Source organism: Vulpes vulpes, chromosome 15 (genome assembly GCF_048418805.1).
Source record: "Vulpes vulpes isolate BD-2025 chromosome 15, VulVul3, whole genome shotgun sequence".
NCBI classification, from domain to species: Eukaryota; Metazoa; Chordata; class Mammalia; order Carnivora; family Canidae; genus Vulpes; species Vulpes vulpes.
Genome location: NC_132794.1, coordinates 93,355,730 through 93,377,419, shown reverse-complemented (window position 1 = coordinate 93,377,419; position 21,690 = coordinate 93,355,730). Strand labels below are relative to the sequence as shown.

Genomic DNA, 21,690 nt, shown 5'->3' with positions numbered 1-21,690 from the left:
TGGAAGCCCTCTAATCCACTGCAAACTCCTCTTTTCTGGTTGTATCCTGAGTTTTCCTTTCCCACAAACTGGGAAGGGAGCCCCTGCATCTCACAGGGCAGGGGTTGGGCCTTTTTGTGCTAGGTTCACTGCAGAGGTGCTCTTGGCCACAGAGGCCCTGCCATCCGCCCAGGGCACAGTGGGAGGTAGTCTCTGTCAGCACTGTGCCCTGTACTGCCTCTGCTGCTGTCATCTGGCTAGCAGGGGCAGGCACAAAAGCTGGCCCCATTGGAGTGCAGAGCGGACTGGCCCTGCTGCCCAGCTGTTGGTTGCATTTTTGCCTGAAATCCGATCCTGGCTTTGGTGGAGCAGCCTGGGGCTATGCGTGTGCATATCCATGTGGCAGGGCTCAGCAGGGACAGGGTCCCCTCTGGGTGTCCAGAGGACTGTTCTGGGGCTGCAGGGCCCACGCCCCATGGGAGAAAACCATCAGGGGCAGTGGGTTTCTTTCCTTCTGTTGCTCCTTGCCCTGGGTAGGATGGGGCCTTCCTTAAGGAAAGATCCAAAAGTCTAAGCAGTGCTTCTCTGCCCCTGGCTGCACGTGAGAACCACGGGGGAGGAGGGAATGTCTAAAAAATACCCAGGCCAATTAAACCTGGACCTCTGGGGGTGGGACCCAGGCATTCCTCAGTATTCCTTAAAAGCCCCCCAGGCAATTCTGTGGAGCCAAGTTGAAGATCATTGTGCTAAAAGAATGGGTGGAAACTAAAATCAGAGATCTGGTTCTTTACTGAAGAGATGGGCTTGAAACCTGAAACACTGAGTGAATTTGGTTCTCTCCATAGTAGCTGTGTGAGCTAGGGCAAACCTCTTGATCTCTCTGGGCCTCTGAGTTGTCTTTTGTGAAATGAGAAAGTAGAAAGGTTGTGGTGAGGATAAAATGGTACAGTGCACATGCTTGACACAGAACATTTGCCGAGTTGGGCTCAGGTGTGTAAGGAAGGTGGCTGTATGCTAAAGCACCAAGGGATAGGGAGCCTAGGGACCCTCAGCCATTTCTACAGCCATGCAGGTGGTGTGAATCCCCTAGCCTTCCAGGACATTGGCAGATGTGTAGGTGATAGACACATAAAGTGTGCTAGGAATTCCCTTTGGGCTGCGGGTGTTCTGGGAAGGCTTCCTGTAAGAGGTGACCATTAATAGGTCTCTGGTTTGTGGTTCCTTTCAGCTCCTAGCAGGGCCTGCCCTGTCTTAGGTGTGTTGTCCCCACCTCTGGGAGCCTCCAACCCATCTGCCCTCCTTCTGCAGAGTCCCAGCTTTTGACCTGTCAGCTGCCAGAGGGTGGCTGGAGACTTCTCAGAGCCTGACCACAAGGCCCAGCACTGTAAGGGAGAGGGAGACTGAGTCAGTCTCCATGTGGTCAGAGGGCAGCCGGCCCTCTGAGGAAAGCCGGCCTAAGGCCGGTCTGTTTGCATCAGGCCGTTGGGCTCAGTGGCAGCGCCTTGGTGAGCTGAACTTGAGGAAAAGTTGGCGGGGGGCGGGCTGGGCTCGCCTGGCTGCTGGCTGCTGGCGCTGGGACTTTCTTCTTGGGTTTCAAGTAAACAGTCTCAGCCCTCCTCCCCCTCCCCTGCCTCCACCCCTGGCTCCTCATTCGATGGGTCTCATGTGTTTCTATTTAAGGGTTGCGAGTAAACCCCAGTGATTGGCGGCCTCAAACCCTCTTGACTTCTCGCCTGGGCCCGGGCTGTGGAGACTTCTCTCCTGCTTTCTCCCTCTCCCTCCCGAGGGGAGGACCACTGCCTCTCTCCGGGTTCACAGGGCTGGGGGAGAGGCAGCAGCCCTCCGCCTCGCTTTGCCCCCCTCTCGCTCTCCCTCTCTCTCCCTCTCCCCCCTCTCCCCCTTCTCCCCCCTCTCCTCCGCTCGGCCTCAGCTCTCATGGGCGGCCCTCCCGTCCCGCCCCTGCCGGCCCAGGGGTCTGGGGAGACCACGTCCGCACCAGGCCTCTCCTCCCGCTCGCTGGCGCCGGGCTGTGACTGACTCCCCTCCGCGGCGGGCTCTTGCTCTGTTTCCCGGGCCTCCGCTCGTCCCCGGCTGGCCCCCTCCCTCCGGCCCGGCTCCCCATGTCCCCCGGTCCCCGCGGCGCAGCGGGCCGGTGTGGGGCCCTGCTATATGGCCTGTCCTTGGGGCCCGGCGAGCTGCGAGCCCTGGCTGCGGGCAGCCCCTCGGAGCGGCAGCGGCGCTGGCGACGGAGCAGCCTCCCCCGAGGCCGATGGACAGGGGGCGCCCCGGCCGCGGGGCCATGGCCGGCCGCTGGCTCACCGCGTGCTTTCTGCCCTCGCCAGGTGCCGACACCAACGCCGAGCCCATGATCCTGGAACAGTACGTGGTGGTGTCCAACTATAAGAAGCAGGAGAACTCGGAGCTGAGCCTCCAGGCCGGGGAGGTGGTGGATGTCATCGAGAAGAACGAGAGCGGTGAGTGTCCAGATGGCCCGGCCTGGCTCCGGGACGGGCAGGCGGATGGACGGATGGGCGGACGGCCGGACAGACAGGCGGCTGGCTGGTTTTGTTCCTACCTCCTCCCCCACCTCCGCAGCTGTACGTTATTTCCATCTGGTGGGGAGAGGGCTGAGGAGGCCGAAGTTTCCCCTGTTGGTTTGGGCTGCAGGCCAGCACTTTGCCTGGTGGTGGAAGAATGTCTCCCCAGCTCGGGGCAACGAACCTGCTGTGTGCACTCGTGTGCGTGCGACGCCAGGGCGGCGGAAGCCGGTTCCTCGGCCCCGCCCCTGTGCAGGGTCCCCGGGCCCATGGAGGCCACAGGGGAGGCAGCTCCCGGCTCCGGGGCACTGCAGGGCAGCTTCGCCGGTTGGCACCGTCTTCCAAGCCAGGGTCCGGGCAGGGGCGAGAGCAGCCCACGAGCTGGTGGGGAATCTGGCCGTGACGTCACCACGGGGGCCAGGATTCTTGGGCCCTGGCGGGTTGTCTGAGGAAAGGCTAGGCCTGTGGGGTTTGGCTCGTGTCTGGGTGGTGAGCTGACTGCCCCCCTGCAGAGCTGAAGGCTGCCAGGACCTGGGAAGAGGGCCCGGACAGGGGGAAAGGGGGCCGGGGAGGGCCCTACAGCAGCTGCCCTGTCATCAGTAGTAGTTGAGGCTTTGTCTCGTCTGGGGCCCTACCCACCGTTCTCGAGGGGCTCCTGGTTCCATGGTCCTCATAGGGGAACACAGTGCGGCAGGCATCTCTGCAGGTGGAGAGAGGAGGGCATGAGTCAGTGGGTCTGAGCTGCAGGGTCTGCCACCAGCAGCTTGCCCATGTCCTGCTGGGGCTTGAATTTGTTCCTGGCGGGTTTTGTTTTGGTTTCAGTTAGCGGCAGGGGAAGGCCTCGTGGAACAGGATCCTCTTTGGGCAGTGTTTGGACACTCCCAGAAGGGAGGGGCCTGTTTTCCTTTTCCTGTCCTACTCTGTTCCCTTCCCTTCCAATACTTTGAGCCCTGAAAGGAGGGCAGGCCAAAGGACTGTACCCATTCTATAGATGGAGTAACCGAGGCATAGACAGACTGAGGGGAAATGAGTCACCTGAGGATGAAAGCAGAACAGGGACGTTCCTGGGCCCCTGATCCCTATTCCTATGCAGCAAATAGCTGTAGAGACACTGAGGAAGTGCCAGCAGACCTCCTGGGGGAGGTGAGCTCAGGCTCCTGCTGCAGGAGGCTCAGGAACCGTGTTCCCTGAGAAGGGAGCAGTGATGCCGGCCTTGGTATGACTCCTGGCCCTTCTGGGTGTGGGATCTTCACAGACCTTTCAGAGAAGTCAGGCTTTGTCCTTGTGCCTGGAGTCATTGGCAAGGTGGTTGGCTGAGGCAGTCCCTACCTGCAGAGCCACACCCCTAGCCTAAGGCCTGAGCCCTTCACCCCAGGCACCCACACTGGTCTCCTACCTGCACACCTTTGCCTTCAGCCTTTGTCATAGTATCAGCCCTACCTACCCATCCCTGCCTCATATCCCTCCTACCCTCTACCCATGCCCCTGGAAAGCTGGCATTGTCACAGGGGCCTGGCTCTGGAAAACCTGAGGCACCTTCAGACCCAAAGGAAGGGATCTCTGATGGTGGAATTGGAGGCACCAGCTGAGAGAGATGTTTTGGAGCTTGCTCCAAGGGGAGAAATGTGCCCACTTCTCTGTATAAGGTCAGGGCTCCTCAGAAGTAGAGTTCTGGCTTAGGGACCCTCCTGCCACTTCACCTGCCTTGTATCACCAGCACAGCAATATAACCCCACAGGGATGAGCCCCTGTTTCTGGATATCAGCCACTGGCCAGGATGGAGAAGACCCCACGCAAAAGGAAGTCAACATACTCTGAGACTCTGATTCCCAGAGACATCCTCCCTCTACCTTTCCATCCCATACCCAGTTCCTGAGAATACTTAAAAGTCCTGCCTAGCATGGAGGGCGGAGGGAGGGAATTGGGGGGTGGGGTGGAGCTTGACACAATCAGGGCCTGGAAAAAATGTAGACACCTCCTCTCCTGAGGAGTCCCTGATGGCTGTGTGAGGGGGCTCGAGCAGCCTGACTCCCCAGTCTGACACACAGATCCTCTGAGGGAGATACTGGCCCTGGAAGCTAGATTTGGCCCACCACCTATTGGCTGGGTGGCTTCAACTCCTTTAATCCCTCTGGACCTCAGTTAACCTTTCTGTAAAATGGAGATAATTTGGTGGCTTCTTGGAAGGAGTTGCTGGAGTAATGACCTCCCTGAGCCCTATCCCAGATCTGAACTCCATGGCTGGGAGACTCTTTAGGGCCCTAGGTGTCAGATAGAGCCTCCCTGAACACGGCCTTTCTACTTCTAGGACTTTTGTATCTTTACTTTTGGTGGAGATAGCTGCTCAGCAGCAGATGTTTGCACAGGGACCTTGGAGTGCTGTGTCCACCATGCAGACCCACACTACCCGTTGTGGTCAGAAACCAGGGGACCTGGAGTCTACCAGTTTAACCAGAGGAACTAAGTGGGTGGAGGGGAGAAAGCAGGAGGACCAAACTGCAGATCCTTGGGACAGTGGTTTCCCAGTTCAAGGAAGTTGGACTCCCGAGGTGGGGGAGGGGAGGTGTGTTGTGCATCCTGTAAGCTGGCTTTTGGAAGGAGTGGTGAGTGAGGCTTTTGAACTCTGTAACAAAGACCCAATTGTTATGCTTCTGACCTTGGGACATGGTGGGTGTGTTAAGGCATTTCTTCCACTTCCAATTGTTGGGGCAGTAGCCCCAGTTAGCCCCATCCCCACGCCCCAGGGCCTTGCCTTGCCCACTGAGAGTGGGGACTCTGCCTGCATCTACTTCCTTCTTGGCTAGAAGTCCTTCGAGAAGAATGTCCATAGAGGGGTCCACCAACCTCTGGCTCTGTCTGCCCATCTGAGCCCTCTGGCTGGGACCATAGCCACCAAGTGATTTGGAGGTGTGGTTGTGCCAGGGCTCTGTAATCTCGTTGGTCTAAAGACAGATGTGTCTGGAAGGCAATTCAGAGTCAGTAAATAGTAAACACCAGGTGCCATTTCATATGTCTCATTTTACTGGAATCAGGAAATGACCCCATGGGTAGAAGGCTCTTGAAAGATTTTGTGGCTGAGGTAACAGGCTAAGAGGTTAAGTTGTCTTAGAGTCCAACAGCTGAGCTCTCTGCCCTCTATAGAGGACATGCAGGGAGGGTGGGAATGAGCTTATGCTGGGTAGGATGGCCACGAGCTGGTGACGCCACAGGTTGGGGAGAGACACAGGCTGGGCGAGATGACCACGGGTCTCCCTGGAACATCGTTGCATAAGGATGACTCTGTGTCCCACCTTCCAACATGATGGTCGTAGGTTGTGGGAATTCAGGTTGTTAATTGTTCCTTTGAACTTGGGGGCACGCGACAGTTGAGAGGATCTGATGTGTACCCAGCACCTAGGACAAGCCTATTCCCAGGAATGTAGGTGGACAGGAGTCAAGGACACCCAAAATGGGTCTGAGTGGCTTCAGGGAAAGCCTTTTTCTTCAAGCAGTGGGCCTGGGGCCAAGCCAGAAAGGACTCTTTTTCTCCATTCATCAACAGGGAAAATCTAGCAGAACGATTCACCAGAGTTGCTTGCTTTGGCAACCAACAAGGCACATAGCAGCCACTGTTGTCTTGTCCTTGGGAATTCCTCCACCCTTCACATAAATAGCAGTATCTGAGATGCCTGACTTGTGGGACATTCTTATGCCTCAAAGACCACATTGGCTTCACCTTCAAGCAGGTGTAACCTGGTCTGACTTCTGGCAGCATGGTAATGGCAGGATCTCCGTTACTCTGGTCTCTTTTGGGCAAAGCTTATCTCCAGCTCTCCAGGATTACTTCCTTCTTCTTCCGACTAGGGGCCCGGGGTAGACTTGAGGATATGAATCAACAGGTGCTTATTCTTTTCTTGCTTCAGCTTTCCTTCTCTGAGTCTTTGTTTCTTTGCTGGCACCAGTATGATAACACTGGGAGTTCTTAAAATTCCTTGGAGGCCCGTAACTATAGGACTAAGATCAAAGTGTTGTGCTGGCAAGGAATTTTGAGCTCTGCTGGTCTATCCAGCTGAGAAGTTGTATGGGTGAGAAAACTCAGCCTTGGGGAGTTTGCACATCTCAGTCCCCTCAAATCAATGCATTAGTCCCAGCTGAGTAGTGAGCAAAGGGCATAAGTCTACTCAGACTTGCTCGAGAGACTCCTGAAATTCTATAGGAAAATCTCCCCAAACCCGAGGATATGAAGTACATCCCAGCCTCATGGGAACTGGGAACCAGAAAGCCGACCTGGGCCAGATCAGCCACACTTGTCTGTCTCTCTCTCACTCTTGGGTGTACCCTATAGATGTAAAGTCTCCTGTGACCTTCTCACTGCAGAGTGGCCTGCCTTCTCCCGTCCACTTATAACAGCAGCCTGTGCACCTGCTGTTGGTTCATCAGGACCAGACTCCATTACTTTTAGGTTGAGGTAACTGCCACCAATTGACTATGGCTTCTGGTTCTCTGAGTTCAAAATTTGAAGTTTGAATCTGAATCTGATTGGTTCCTGACCAGCCAGTAAATCAACAGACTTTAGATCACGTGTCCAGCCCTGGGCCACTCAGCTATGTCTGGGAGAAGTCCCGTGGGGTATAAACATGGCTACCTAGCCAACCTTTTCAGCAGTGGCTGTGGGAAAGCAGATTTTGAAGGCAATATATAGAGGGGTAAGGTACCCAAAAACATGTTGGGCTGTGAACTTTTTTACCTGTTTAGCAGCTGTGTGTGTAGTGGAGAAACAATCCAGAATCTGAATACTAGGCTTAAGATCTAATGCATCCCTGACTTTGTGATGTGTGTAGGAATCCCTTTGTTTCCTCATGAGTAAGAGGGCAGGGATACAGATTGCATGGGCTTTTCTGGAGGGGGGATCAAATGTAACCATTTATTGTTTGACAGATAAGAAATTAATAAGCTTTCCCTTAGGTTTATGGGTCATGATGATGATGATTTTGTACTGTCAAAGTTAATGCATTTTCCAGCCATGTATTTTGTGAGTTGGAATCTTTTTAACATTGAGGGATGTATCTCTTCTGTTACTTTGGTATTTCCTGATGAACGTTGTTGTAACTGGTTCTACATGGGCTTTTTGTAAGGGAGAAATTTACTTACATAGTATTCATTTATCCATGCATTCATTTACCTCACAATTCTTAAATACCTCCTTTGCCCCAGTCCCCATGCTGGTTGGATGCATGCCCATAAGGTTCCTGCCTTCATGACACTTAAGCTCTAATTGGTGTGAGCATTCTGGGTACTTATGGGGTGGACTGTATTGTGAGGCTGAGGCAGCTTCGCAGACTTGACAATGTCTTCAGTGGATTTTTTGATGTAGCTTCTGTGTCATGTGCTTAGATTATATGCTTACTAAGGAACCACCTGATTGCTAATTCAGACTACTACACTATCCTAGAAAAAGAACTATCCTGATAAAGACAGGGTAGGCTGTTTCTAGAAAGGCAGGTTTATTGTAGTCTGCATTACAGGTAGTGAATCAGCACTCTTAGCTCTACCACAGGCTTTTAAGAGTTTGGTTCCAATGAGCCAGCCACCATCTGCATGTGGTAACTGGCCCCCATGACGTCCTGTCCCAGCTGTCAGACAGCCTTGGTCTCTGACCTCTCTTCTCTTAAGTATAGGACATGCATGTTCCTGCTATGTCAGCCTAATCAGTGATTCCAAAGTCCATTCTGGTCTCAGACTATCTCTGGCATGCAGTTGTTCTCCACGTCACGAAGCTGGCTAGAAGGGAAAGGGCCACAGAGCATAAATCCAGGAGCAGAAGCTGGCATCGTGATTCCACCTGAGGCCCCTTAGCCCAGCTTTCTTCACTGCAGGCTAGAGATTGTTTTCAGAATGAGATTGCAGGATAGCCTAGCAATGAAAAATAAGCCTGTTCTCATCTTAACTTGGTACTTGCTAGTGACAAACCCAGGAAAGTTAGTTGGGTCTTCTAAGTATCCGTTTCCCTACCTGTAAAACGAGGACAGTCGTACCCATAGCTAGAGGTTGATATATGCTGATTCAAAAGAAATTCAGTGCTTGATGCAGGACCTGGCACACAAAAAGTGCTCAGTATGTGGTGGTCGCCAGGAAGACTTCTGGATTAGGGTAGATCTGCCATAGATTGATCTTGGGGCCTATGGCAGGCTAGTTTTCCTCTTACAGCCTCAGTTTCCCTGACTGGCCAGAGAACAGATTGCACTTAGTGGTGTCTGAGCATTCTCTCAGCCCTGATGGTTTGTGAGATGGGTATGGCAAACAGGGAGCTCACTGCATGGCAGTGACGCCCCCAGACCTATGTTGGAGACCAGAGCCATACCTTTGGAGCCCTTGCTTGGTAACTAGCCTTGCCCCAGCCTGCAGGAAGAGTTGGAGACAAAAGTCAAGTCCCACTGGCTACCCAGAGGCAATACCTTCACAAGGTTGGGAGCTTTGAGTGAGGCTGAGAGGAGAGGAGTGGCACACTCATGATACTGTCATGCTGGCTGTGATTCAGTGGCTCTGTTGCATGGCACTGAGCTGAAGTGCCCAGGGCAGGGGTGGAGGAGAGACTCGCATAGTCAGGGAAGGCTGTCTGGAGGAGTTGGAGGCCTTGAGCTGGGCCTTGGAGAGAGAGGGGTTAGTTAGGCAGAAAGGTGAAGGAATTCCAGGTCTACCTGAGGGGATACCAGGTAGAGGGTCTCAAGGCAAGTGTGTGGCCACATCTAGCAGATGTGTTCTGATGAAGAAAGTGGTAGTTGGGCAGCAGTGGAGGGGGAGGAAGGATGGGGCCATGGGAAGCAGATGAGCAGGAGAGGGACATGAGAGCAGTGGCACTTGAAGCAAGCAGTCCTGGCTGTGTGGAGGAAGGCAGTAGGGGAAGGTGTTTCTGAGAACTAGAAATTGGTCTCTCCTTGAGCTAGATGTGCATGGGCCGTTGTCAGGGAGGCGTCCAAGGGCTTGTCAGCACTGTGCACAGCCAGCCAGCTGCCAGGTGGCCGGGTGGAACAGTGGCCGCCAGGGCGCTCCCTTGTCTTGCCTCCACCTGCTCAGGTTGGGCAAGTGGGGCGGCTGGTCCCTCACCTCACATTGGCTTTGTGGACCTAGCATGTCCTGAGGCCATTCCCCTCAAATAGTCATTTCTGAGCAAAAAGTGTGTTTTAGTGGTGACGTTGGAAATCCAGCTGAAGTGCCAGAGTGATGCCAGCTGCTCTTCTGAGCCCCAGGGCAACACCTGGCTGCCTTCTGTTTTGGGGGGCAAATAGGTTTATACTGAGTCTTTTCACAGGTGTCTCCAAAATTCTCCTTTTCTGGGTTTGACCACAAAGAGAATACTTAAACCACACACTGCCCAGACCTTAGCAAGGCCGATCTTCATGTGATCTATCATCACTAAATCCATCTTAGTTGACTAAATGCCAGCCTACGGTCAGTGGTGATGAGGCCAACAAAGTCCCAGCCTCATGGGGCTCGCATGTAGTGGTAAGACAGTCACGAGAAAACCAGGAAAATGAGATTTTGAAAGGTGCAGTGCAGGAGACAGGACATTATGACAGTGAATCAGCTGGGAGAGGAGGTGATAAGAGCATGGCCAAGGAAGGGCTCTCTGAAGGCCTTCCCTGGTGAGAATGCATGGAGCTCAGTGAACAGAGGAAGAACCAAAGGCCCCAGTCAGTTTGGGGAGTGTGGTGGTAAGTGGGGGCAGAGAAGTAGGAGAGGCCAGGTGGTACCAGGCCAAAACATGTGGTTCTAGGTATAAGACTCCCAGATAAGAGTCTTGCAGTGTAGCCGACAGGTGACCCAACTCCCCTCCCCTGGTGCCTAAGGAATAGGCACCACTAGATACACCCTGCCTGTTCCCAACACACACGTACTATGTGGCCTTTGTCACCAATAGAAGTGACAGGTTTCCTCCTATGGCTGAAGTGCAGGGAAGGAGCTCCCCACACAGCATTCCCTCCACTCTTACATAACAGATTTCCACCATGCGATTGTGGAACTTTCTGGGGAGTATAATTTGTCAGGACCTCAGGGAATTTGGGTTGAGAAATCGCCCCTTGTTTTTTCCCCGGATTATTCTGCGGCTGTGTGATACGACATTCTCAGCAGTTGGGTTTCCAGTAATCCCTCATGGTAGCAGGGTTTACCGCCCTCATCTCTATCAGCATCTTTTCAGATTCCGTAACCTCATCCCCTGGGCTCCCAGTGCTGACCTGCACTCCCTGGTCTCATCACGGGAGAAAGCCAGGGTGACCCAGTTAAACCAGTCACTCTGTGAAGCTTGGGGGGAGCCAGTGCTCACTGGGACTATGTGGAGAGCGGCTTGTGGTTCATGTAACCCCCAACATCACTTCTACCTACAGTTAAAACGTGCCATATGGAATGCTTGGGGGTTTTTTGTTTCACTTCATTGTGTCAGCCCCAACTCCACATTTCCTTTCTTAGGCAGGCACTTTTTAGGCTCATGCTAAAATGTATTTGCCTCCCCTAAGCTTTTATTGGACTAAATTGTGGGGAAGTGGCCCAGGCTCCACGGGAGATGAGAGAAAGCCAAACTAAGAGAAAGCATCTGCCAAGGACTGGCCATAAAGTGAGCAAGCCACTAGTAGGATTTTTGAGCTTGGTGTGCAAAAATCCCTTTCTTCTGTTACATCTGGCTCATCAGCATTGCCATGAGTGGCCCTTGGATCACCATGTTCCAGAACCCTGTGTTTTAAGGGATATTCTAATAGGCACAGTGACCTGAAGCCTACAAGTCTGTTCTCTCCATTCCCTGCCGAGGCAGGGTGAGCAGGGGGTGTCATTGAAGAGGTTAAGGCCACCTGGGGATGGCCTGCTCATGCCCACCAGTAGGGGACTTGGGACAGTTTTTTCAATCCGAATATTTTATGTTTTACAAGATAAAAAACCATGCAGTTTATAAAACATGTTGGTAAGATGAAGGGCAAATGTTGACATTGTCTCTAGAGGCGGAAATTGAAGCCCAGAGCCGTGAAGTGACTTGCCCTGAGGTTGCACAGCTGGGAGGTGGGGTGTGGACTTCCAGCCATGCTATTTATCCACTGTTTGGAAATCTGGATGTTTGCATTTCTCGTCCTTGTGGATTTCACTTCTTTAGAGAGCCAAGCCTCAGAGTGCTCTGCTGTGTGAGTTCCCCAGGCCACAGAGCAGAACAGAGGTCAGTCTTGCTAAAGCCCTGGCTGGGATAGGAAAAAAGTAGTCAAAAGGGAAGTTTTCTGCAGAAAAATTGTGTACATGCTCCAGTGTTTAGCTCAGCTAGCACCATGGGCCAGGGCCAGACTGGATGGGTAGATGGGTTGGGGGTGTTTGTGAGACTTGCTCGCCAGGGCCCTGGTGGCTGGGCTGAGGGTATGAGGGCAGATCCTGGCCAGTGCTGGGCAGGACCCTAGCCCGCTCTGCTTTCCACTTTGTCCAAATAAATAGACTTGTCCCGGCCCTTCTCCTTAACCTCTCCAGACCCAAGAAAGAGCTGCCATCCTGCCTCCTTCCCCCTCCCCCATAACATCTTTAGTGTCAGCCCTGTTTGAGTGATATCCTACATTTAAGAATGTTTCCAGATGATGTGATTTGCTCATTCAGTTGACAAACATGGAGCACCTAGTGCATGCCCTCTGCTGTGCCCAGCACTGGGGTGCAGCAGTGGACAAGAAGCAGCCATCCCTAATCTTCCTATCATTGGGGGGATGGTATTCTAGAGCTCCCTCTTACCTGCAGGATAAAGGCCCAGATGCAGCACATCAATCATTTTCATAGCGTGCCTGCCACATGCAAGGCAGACAGCACAGCACTGCTGCGGTTATACAGTGTTACAGAGGGGACAGGACGGCCAGACCAGAAGGCTGTGGGTTTTCATGAATATAATCGGGTTCAGAGATGAGACAGTGCCTGGGTTCCATGGTCAGGAACAACTTCTGGAGAAGATGAGCCTTGAGAAAGTTGCCGAAGGAGGAAGGGGCTCCAGGCAGAGTGGCCCAGAGTGACACCTGCCAGGGTGCAGAGGGCAGGCCTGGAAAAGCGTTACTGGGCCATGGTGTCTGTGGCGGTCTACGAGAAGATGTTCATCCAGCAATGAACAGGCTAAGGATGTGTGTCGAGGGCCTTCACGGGCCCCAAGTATCAGGTGAAGGAGAGATTTCCCCCTTCCTTTCTGAACCAGGCCAACCACCTGCCTAAACATCTCCTGTGTCAGAGGAACAGACTGTGGAAAAGCCCAGGGCCAGGCTGCAGCACAGCCATGGACCCCATTGGTACAGGGTGGGCTGTCTCTGAGACCTGCTGGCATCTCCCAGCCTCACTGAGGCCTTGCCACCCTCTCGAGACTGGGCACACCCCATCATGCCCCTGGCTGACAGACACTCCCCAACCCTGGTGCTAAAGCGAGAGCCCAGAGGCTTGCAGAGCAGAGGCAGACTCTAGACTCAGAGGCATGGCCCCGACCCTGTACCCCCGAACGTTCAAGCAGACTGATTTTTCAAACAAGAGGTGACTCCCGTCTTGCAAGTTCATCTTCAGGTGCCCCAACTTGAGAATATGGACGCCCCACCGTTTAGTGACACCACGTCTCTGGGCTGTCCCCCTGGATGGCTGTGGGTCTCCCCCCACCCAGAGCAGAGGCTATGCCTCCTTGGCCCCTCTTCTTCCTCCCCAGGAAGGTTAAGGTTGGCCAGGCCTCCAGTCCATGCTCTTTTCTTTGTTTTCTGTACTTCTAACTGGTGCCCCTGTAAGACCCCAGCCTTCTCTCTGCTCAGTGTGCTCACCATCTTTTGAGCTGCTGTGATCAGGATGCCTTGGGCCCCAACCAGTGCCTGCAGTGTTGGCTGCAGGCCTCTGCAAGGCCTGGCTGGGCCATGTGATCTCCCCATACTCTGGGGGACTTGCTGCCAGTTCCAGCCACCCACTTCTTACTGGAGCCACTGGGTCAAGGGATTGCCACTTGGCACAGTGGAATGGGCCAGGCGGCAGTGTGTCCTCATGGGAGGAATGCCAGGCTTTGTAGAAGAGGGTTTGCTGTCAACCTAGAATCTAGGTTCCAAGTCTGTTACTAACCAGGTGACCTCAGGCAAGTCACTTTACCTTTCTGAGCATCATCTTTCCTCACTTATAGAATGGAAATGTGATTGGGAGTGAAGATAGTGACCAGAGTTGTGTTCCAGATACCAAGCACCCCATTCCCATAACCATGCTTTTACCAAAGCCAGGCAAGAAGCAGGCCTTTTGTCTCCATAGTTCCAGAGCTCCTAAGGTCCCTCCTAACCCCTGGGGCGCCAAGAAAAAGCCAGTTTCAGCTTAGAGGGAGCAGGTGAGGGGAATTTGACCATGTTGGCAAGCCTTCAGCCAGCTCTCCTAAGCAGCCAAATGGGTCACTGGCTGCAAACCTCCCTGGGTTTGTAATGATGATCACAGGGCTCATGGGCTCCTGGACACCTTTGGAATGGGCTTTGTGAGGCCAAATGCTTTGCAGATTAAATTTCCGGAGAAAGAACAGCTGAGAAATAGTCTTGAGCTTTGCAAAGCCATTTCTGTGCTATGGCAGCAAAAGGGATGTGTGTGTATATGTGTGCATGTGCGCGTGTGCGCGTGTGTGTTTTCTCCCCTTAATAAAAGGGAGGGGGATAGGCAAAGGAGGAAGATGATCCAATCCCAATCCTCCTTCTCTCCTTCAATTTGCATCAGCCAATGGGACTGCTGGTGCTGCTGTGTTTTCCAGGATGGTGCTGGTAACAGAAGGAATATGATTAGTGTTATGGAATTTCATGGTTGGGGTTGGGGGTGGCTTTTCCCCCCCTTAATTAAATAAATGTTTTGAAGAGTTGCCCTGGAGAACTGCTGAAAGCAGCGGCTGATGGACGTTTTTGGTCATGTCAGACGAGGACAAGATTATCCAAGTGAGCGAGGGTGTCTCTTCCCCTTCAGCCGTGCTGCAGGCTTCCAGGGCCGCCCTGCCAGAAGGCAAGCAAGGGGCTGTAATCACAAACAGGCCGGGATCAGTTACAACCAGAAGTATTACTTTAGACTTTTGGCTTTGATGGGGAAGAATGCAGTTCTCTTTGCCCCTCCTCCCCTGTCCTTGTCAAGTTAAACAGGATCTGTGAAAGCAATAGCTCTGGGATGTAAAGAGAGGCCAAAATTCAAGGCAGCGAGGGGACTGAGAGGCCCAGCTAGGAAGGCTCCCCCAGCCTCTGCTGATACTGGGGCAGGGCTTTGCCTGACCTGTTTCTTCTTGGGGGAACTTCTTGGAGAAGCCCCATTTTCCCCAGAGTCTTTCTTGTCTACCGAGGGCATCCTCACCTCCATTTTGCCCACCAACCAAATGTCCTTGACCCTTCTACATGCATAAACTGGCATTTCCTACATGTTTGCAGTGTACCTGGCACTAGGGGGAGGAGGAAGTAGGTGGGAATGTAATGAAAATAGCTTTTAAAAAAATAAACTAATGGAGCTCTCACGGATTCTAACCCTGAGCATCAGATCTACTCCTTCACACTTGGGGATAAATGATACTGCTCCCTGGAGTATTGACCTCATTAGGGGCGTGCTTCCCCCATCATTGGTACCAGGAGCAGAACCAGGATTGGCCAGCACCTAGACCTCCTTGCCAATAGGGCAGGATTTTAACTGACTGCTCCTTGGAGGAGAGGAAGGAAGTTGACCTCATCCTTGGGGCTTTGCATGGGGAGAATGAGCATCAAGGGCTCCTGCCCCAGTGCCCCCCTTACAAGTGTTTAACCCCATTCTTCTGCCTCACTGCACAGCTAGACACAAACTGCCCTCCTTGGACTTCAAGGGCCTCCATTCTTGTAAGGCCAGAACATCTTGTTGGTGCTGTTGTTGCAGCTGTTGGGAGGATTCTGTACCCCAGTGGCCTACCCTGCCTTCCATACCCCCATCTCAGCCTCCGTGGGTCCATCCCACCACCTCAAGGCCCTTGGATAAGAAATTTCATTCTAGAAGTGGTTTCCACGTTGGGGTGCCTGAATGGAGTCAGAGCCTGGTTGGGTGGGACATTCATATTCTAGTCTAAGGGATAAGCCAGAGCTGGGGGATGGAAACAATGATATTACTTACTGGGGAGTCAAGTTCTAGCCTGCCATGGCTGAGGGTTGAGTCTCAGCTGAGATGTCTTGGGCCTGGCACTGCCAAGACTTACTTAAAGGACAGAAATCTTCATGGCCCAGCTCAACCCGCCCCCCCCCCCCCCCCCGATTTATCTTATTCCATGTAGGCATCCCCACCTGAGAACCACTTGTAGGATGAAGTCTGTCCTCCAGGGACCCTGAAGTTGGTAGGGTGACCCCATGGAGGCTGGGAGAAGGTGGTATGGAGAGCACACAAGATCGGTGACTTCCCAGCTTCCTACCCCATCTCTCTGCTATCAGGTACAGGGAAGAGTGAGAAAGTATCGCTGAAGTACCTCCTCTGTGTCAGTGAGCCAGACACCTTTCTTCCTGTAATCCCCACTGCTGCCATATACAGCAGGGATCATGACTTCCATTTAGGAGAAATCTGAAGCCCAGAGAGGTCAGGAAATTTGCCAGCATCTTCCCCATACTCTCTGCTGCCTCCTGGTTAATTATCTGTGGTCCCTTGGGCCCCCAGAAGGGGCTTCATGGTGGGGGAAGATGTTTTTGGCATAGCCTTCTCCCCACCCACCCATTGAGGGCTGGGGGCAGCAGATCTCTGGGGCTGCCCCTTCCAGAACTCCAGGCCTTCCCACCCCCCCACACCCCCCCCCCAAGGAGAAGGGCTTGGTTTGTGTTTTCTATGTGAGAAGCCCGGACTCTGAGAGTCCCAGTGGAGGCCTCCACCAGCCGGTGGGGTGTGGAGTCACTCTGAATGTGCTTGGGGAAAGGCTGCGGGTGGTGGCCCGGCCCTCTGCATTCCTCCAAGGGCCTCACCCAAGGCGTGGGCTTGTGTCTGGTGCCTGGCCTGCAGGACCTCCCTGAGCTTTGCTCTTCCATTCCTGTGAGGGGAGAGGCCCGAATGAAAATGAGCCCATCAGGTGTATAAGCAGAGTGGGAGAGAGAGCTTCCGGGTGGGAGTGTTAGCTTCCTGGGAAATCTTGGGCAAGATACGCAAGAGCAACAAAAATCTCCTGGTCTCAGGACCCTGTGGGCACATCCTCCTAGGTGAGCCATGAATCTGGGAGGCTGGAGAAGGAAATGCCACCTCAGGGCATAACTGCACTGGACTCCAGCAGGACAGAAGGCCCCAGGCCAGAGGGATGAGTGCTGGGAAGAAGCCCACCACTGACCCTAGAGCTGGATATGAGAAGCTACTTGAGGCTAAGGAAGCAGGAGAGGCTACAGTGTGTGGGTGGAGAAGCCAGGGAGGGATGAGGAAGTTTTCTGCCCATCTGTCATGGCATTTCATTTTCAACAACTATTTACTGAGCCCCTTCTTTGTCTGAAACACTGAGCCAGACAGAGACTTGAGAAGGTGCCAGGATGAGCAAAGCATTGGCTTTGTCTCCAGAGAGCTCTTGGTCTAGCTAGGGGAGACAGCCAACACAAACCTAAGATCAGGGTGCTTGGGGAGCACAGGGCAGGAGAAGAGAATCATACCTAGCAGGGGTTCACGGGAACATGGCAAATATGGGGGCTTTGAAAGATGAGACCTGGGCACAGCAATCGATGGATTCGGGAGACCCACACTTTTGGGGTCTGCTGAGTGTGCACCAAAAAAGCAAGATAGAAGGCGTTTCTTCCCAGGTTATGTGGAAGGCTTGTGTTCAAATTCTGCTCTGCTACTGGGTAGATAGTATGTGGCCATTTTGATACTCAGTTTCCATATCTGTAAAATGAGGATAATGTTTTGTTTTGTTTTGTTTTGTTTAATTTATGATAGTCACAGAGAGAGAGAGAGAGAGAGAGAGAGGCAGAGACACAGGCAGAGGGAGAAGCAGACTCCATGCACCGGGAGCCCGATGTGGGATTCGATCCCGGGTCTCCAGGATCACACCCTAGGCCAAAGGCAGGCGCCAAACCGCTGCGCCACCCAGGGATCCCAGGATAATGTTTTGAAACCCATGTGGCTATTGGAAAGGTTGACCTAAAAAACAACAACAACAACAAAAAAAAACTGAAGTGGTGTGTTCATATTCTCTTCCCTGGTAGACTGGGGTGGGCCACTGTCCAGTCCAGGCAGTGAGTTGTATTGAGGGAACAGAGATAGGAGTCCATCAGGCTCCTGAAATCACTTGGAATCACTTGGCCCATTCGCACCCATCTCCTTACACCCTACAGACTTTTCAAAGCGTTTCCCCATCTGTTATTTCAGAGTGACTTTCTAGGGCTAAATAGGCTAGGCAGCTTTGTTTCCATTTTTCAAAGAAGAAACTGAGTTTAAGAGGGGTAAATGGTTGGCACGAGACCTCAAAGCTTGCTAGTGGCCAAGCTTGGATTTGAACAAAAGGGCTGCATATTCTTTACCCAAGGCTCCTTCTGCAAGCTCAGTGTTTCCCAGAGAGTAGGTCCTAAAGACGTGTAGTAGACACAGCATGAAATGGCATGGGATCCCAACATGAGTAGGTTGTTAACCTTTTCTTTCACTCCACGTTGGGTCAAGGGCAAAGTGTGTGTTTGGGGCTTCTGTGTTGTTAACATTGCCAATGTTGCCTGCTTGTTTCACTGTTTGTTAGAAAATCTGGCCCTAGCCTTCGTGTCTTGCTAGAGCTTCTCTTAGTATCTTACTAGAAGTCTATTATGTTTCAACGTACGTATTTTTCCACTTATCTTCTGTTTACGCCAAGGAATATTGGCTTTCCATTTTGTGTAGCATAGGAAAATGTCTTTTTGAGATACAAAAGTATTTTCATTTTTCTCTTAAAGCAGACACTAGTACAGGTACCACTCGGGTAGCTCCACCAGACTCCGTTGCTCCATAATGCCCGAGGTTCAGGAAGTGCAGTTATAGGACCCTGTGTGGGACACTCCTGGGTTCCCTCCTTCTCCCACAGTCTCCTAGAGTGACACCAGTGGCTCCCAAATTCTAACTGGGAAAGGGGCTTGGAAAAGCATCAATATCAGTAGTGACTGCTCCCCACACAGCGAAGAGGAATCCACGTTGTCAGAGAGCCGTTGACGTCAGGCGGTACAGAATTTTGCAAGGCCTCTATTTAAAATTCCCCAGAAATTAAATAAGGAGGATTTGGAGGGAGGAATGCCCTAGACAAATTGTGGAGTGGGTTTGTTTTGTTTATGGAGATGGTCTTTAAAGTTGAAATTGCCCCCGTTTTATTTTTGCCCCAATTGAAGAGGGGCTGAGCTCAGCTGGAAGGGAGAGGATGATTGTCAATCTAGGACTTTCAGTTAAAGTCGACTCAGTTCTGGGGCCAAGGAGCCTCCATTGTTGGCAAAAAAGAGAAAAGGGAAAAAATATACAAATTCCTACATCTATACTTCTCTGCCACTGAAGTAAGCTAGTTTAAAAATACAGATAATTCCTCATATTTCCGTGACGGGCAGCAGCTACAGAGCGCTCCCTCAGCTCTTCCCTCCAGGCTGGAAGCACACCAGGCACACTACTAAGTGCTTTCCAGTCTTCTCTCTTTGATTTCTCTTTAGCACATGGTATGTAATATTCTTGTCTCACCAGTAAGGACACAACCTCTTTCTTTAGCTATTTTAAATGACCAAATAGTGCAATAGCCCAAGGCTGGCTTCCTAAAAATGTTGTCCATTCAACACTGTGGTAAATGGCATGACTTCCGGCAGTGCAGAGAGGTAGTGTTAAATACCTCCGTAATGCAGTGAATGGTTTGCCCTGTTCTGTCCTCTTCTAAGCCTTCTGATTTACCCCAGCTTGATGGTCCACTGTCTTTGACTCATCTCCAGTAAACCTCTTTTTGTCACAAAGGGCGGGGGGACAGGCTATCGGCACAGCCTCTTCAGACCCAGCACAGCTCAAATTTACTACATTGTTTTGTTCTCTGTAATTTTACGGTTGGGACTGGTGGTCCTGTTTATTCATGGTGGTGTTCTGAAGTTTCCTAAACAAATTATTTTCTTGAAGTTAAAAAAAAAAAAAAAAGGCCATTGCTTTTAAATATATATTTACTCTGTGAACCACAGTATACATAGCACAAGGATATGGCAAAAGCCCCACATAGTGTGGAGACCTCTGAGGTTGAGAAATGCTGATCCAAAGTCACTCTCTCCTGGCATAGCCATTGGGCAAGATCTCATGCCAGAAAGCTATCAGCCTGAGTGCCCTGTCTTGCCCTGCCATGTGGGCTCAGAAAGGATGAGAGAGAGGCAGCCTGGAGATGGGGCCTGAAACCATCTGTTAGCCCCCTCCTTGTGGAGGGGTGGGGGTTGACAGGGCAAGAAGGGGGTCCAGGGAGGAGCCTTGCCCATGACTGCTGAGAAATGAGTCTGACTTGTAGACACTGATGGAATGGAGAAGAAGCAGGGAAGGAGAATGGTTTCCCTGGCTCATCTGTCAGATGGAAATTTGGGGGAGCTGATGGAGCAGGTAGTATAGGTCGTCTTCTAAAAAGGAACTGGCAGCTGGAGTCATTCTTAAAGGGAACTGTGATTGCTGTCCTGGGAGTCAGACCCAGGTGCTAATCCTGCCACTTGGGTAAGTCACCCAGTCCAGCCTAAGATTTCACAGACCTGGAGACAGAGGGCTTACTGAACTCACAATCCCCCCAAACTCCAGGACCTTTCCCATCCTTGCCATCAAGTAGGGACACCTGAACTACCCACCTGCTCGGGGACACGCTCAGTTGGTACCTAATATTTTATCATAGCTGTGAATAACAGCCTCCATTCATTCCAGAAAGTTCACGCAGTAAATTATAAGATGATAAGATCAGAGGCCCTCTGGTCTATCTACCCCTTTTCATCTTGTCGCTGTTGACCTGTCATTACCAGCTGTTCAGACCTTTGTGGTGGGGGGTGTGGGGTGGGGGGTAGGTAGCTCCTGATCCTGGCACAGCTTTCAGTATATGAGATGGTGCCACCTGTTCAGCCCCGCTGTCCTCATCTTGGGACTGATTAAAACATCCAGCAGGACAGGCTCCCAATAGAACACCCGCCAAGTTGTAACCAGCAGGTCATCGCAAGTTCTTTGGAAGTGGTCAGCTCTCAGCCATGAATCTCTCAGTGCAGTCCTGCCGCCCCCAGAGGGGGTCATGAGAGCCCCAAGGCCTGAATGGCTAAGCTCTGACACATCCCAGACCCACCAGGCCAGCAGGTCACTCCTTATCAGAATCCAGCGTGGCTGGCCCCCTTCCTTCCTGTTGTGTCTTTCTGCTCAGCCCTGGCTGGGGAATGCTCAGTACCCCCTTGCAGGCTCTCCAGCCATCCCTCAAAGAGTCCATGTTCCAATCAATCTTGAGGTTGCCCATCCCTACTGTGGAATTCACCTCCTTTGGGAGTTGGCACTTTTGCCCGTGCTGTGCCCTTTGGCCTTGCTCCCATGTCTATGTCTTCCAGGACCCCTGATGGTGGCCTGTCAGGCTCTCTGTCAGGGGCTCTCTGGTCCCTGTCTCACCACCAGGGAATGAGACCTTATGGAGGTCAGCCACTCAGTGCTGCCCCACCTTGGGTCCATTTGCCCACCACCCTCCCAGTCAGCACTTTCCAGTGTGGGTACCCTGCTGCCTGAGAGAAAATGCCAGGCCATGGACAGCAGTCCAGCAGACTCCCTTCCCATCTTGAGCTGGCCTCGCAATGCTGTGTCCTCTCAATCTGTTTCCACTTATCTCTTGCTCTTGCCTGGGACATCAGGGGAACATCCCTTCTGTTACCCTGAGCATTATGTCAGGCATCCACCTGGGAGGCTTCAACCTTCCTGATGACATTCTTAGAAGCTCAGTCTCAGGATTACTCTGCCCTGCTGTTCCTGGAAGGACTTGGTGCCATCTTGTATTCTCTACTTCACCCATCCCCCCACCCCCACCCATGTCGAGCACAGAACCAGACCCAGCTTTCAGTAGAGACTTCTCAAGGTCAAGGGCCAATGACAGTGACACCAAGAGACTCTCTCTCTCCTTGACACTCCAGACACCCAAGACCCACCTGCCTCCCAGCCCTAGCACTAGTCATTAGGGAGCACTGAGGTCATGGTTCCTTCCTTAAAAATCCCTGCTGCTTACACTTCAACTTTAATAATAGCTCTTTGGTTGTACTTCACTAGGAACCAGGCA

At 52.3% G+C, this 21,690-nt stretch overlaps 1 protein-coding gene across 7 annotated transcripts in view; it reads left to right on the top strand.

The window, feature by feature from the left end:
* Positions 1-21,690, top strand: part of SH3PXD2A (SH3 and PX domains 2A) — a 230,006-nt gene that overhangs the window by 176,461 nt on the left and 31,855 nt on the right. For all 7 annotated transcript variants that reach the window (XM_072739898.1, XM_072739897.1, XM_025993170.2 and 4 more), the window contains one exon: positions 2,322-2,453. In XM_072739898.1, coding sequence (XP_072595999.1) covers positions 2,322-2,453 — 132 coding nt within the window. The remainder of the gene's footprint in view (positions 1-2,321; positions 2,454-21,690) is intronic.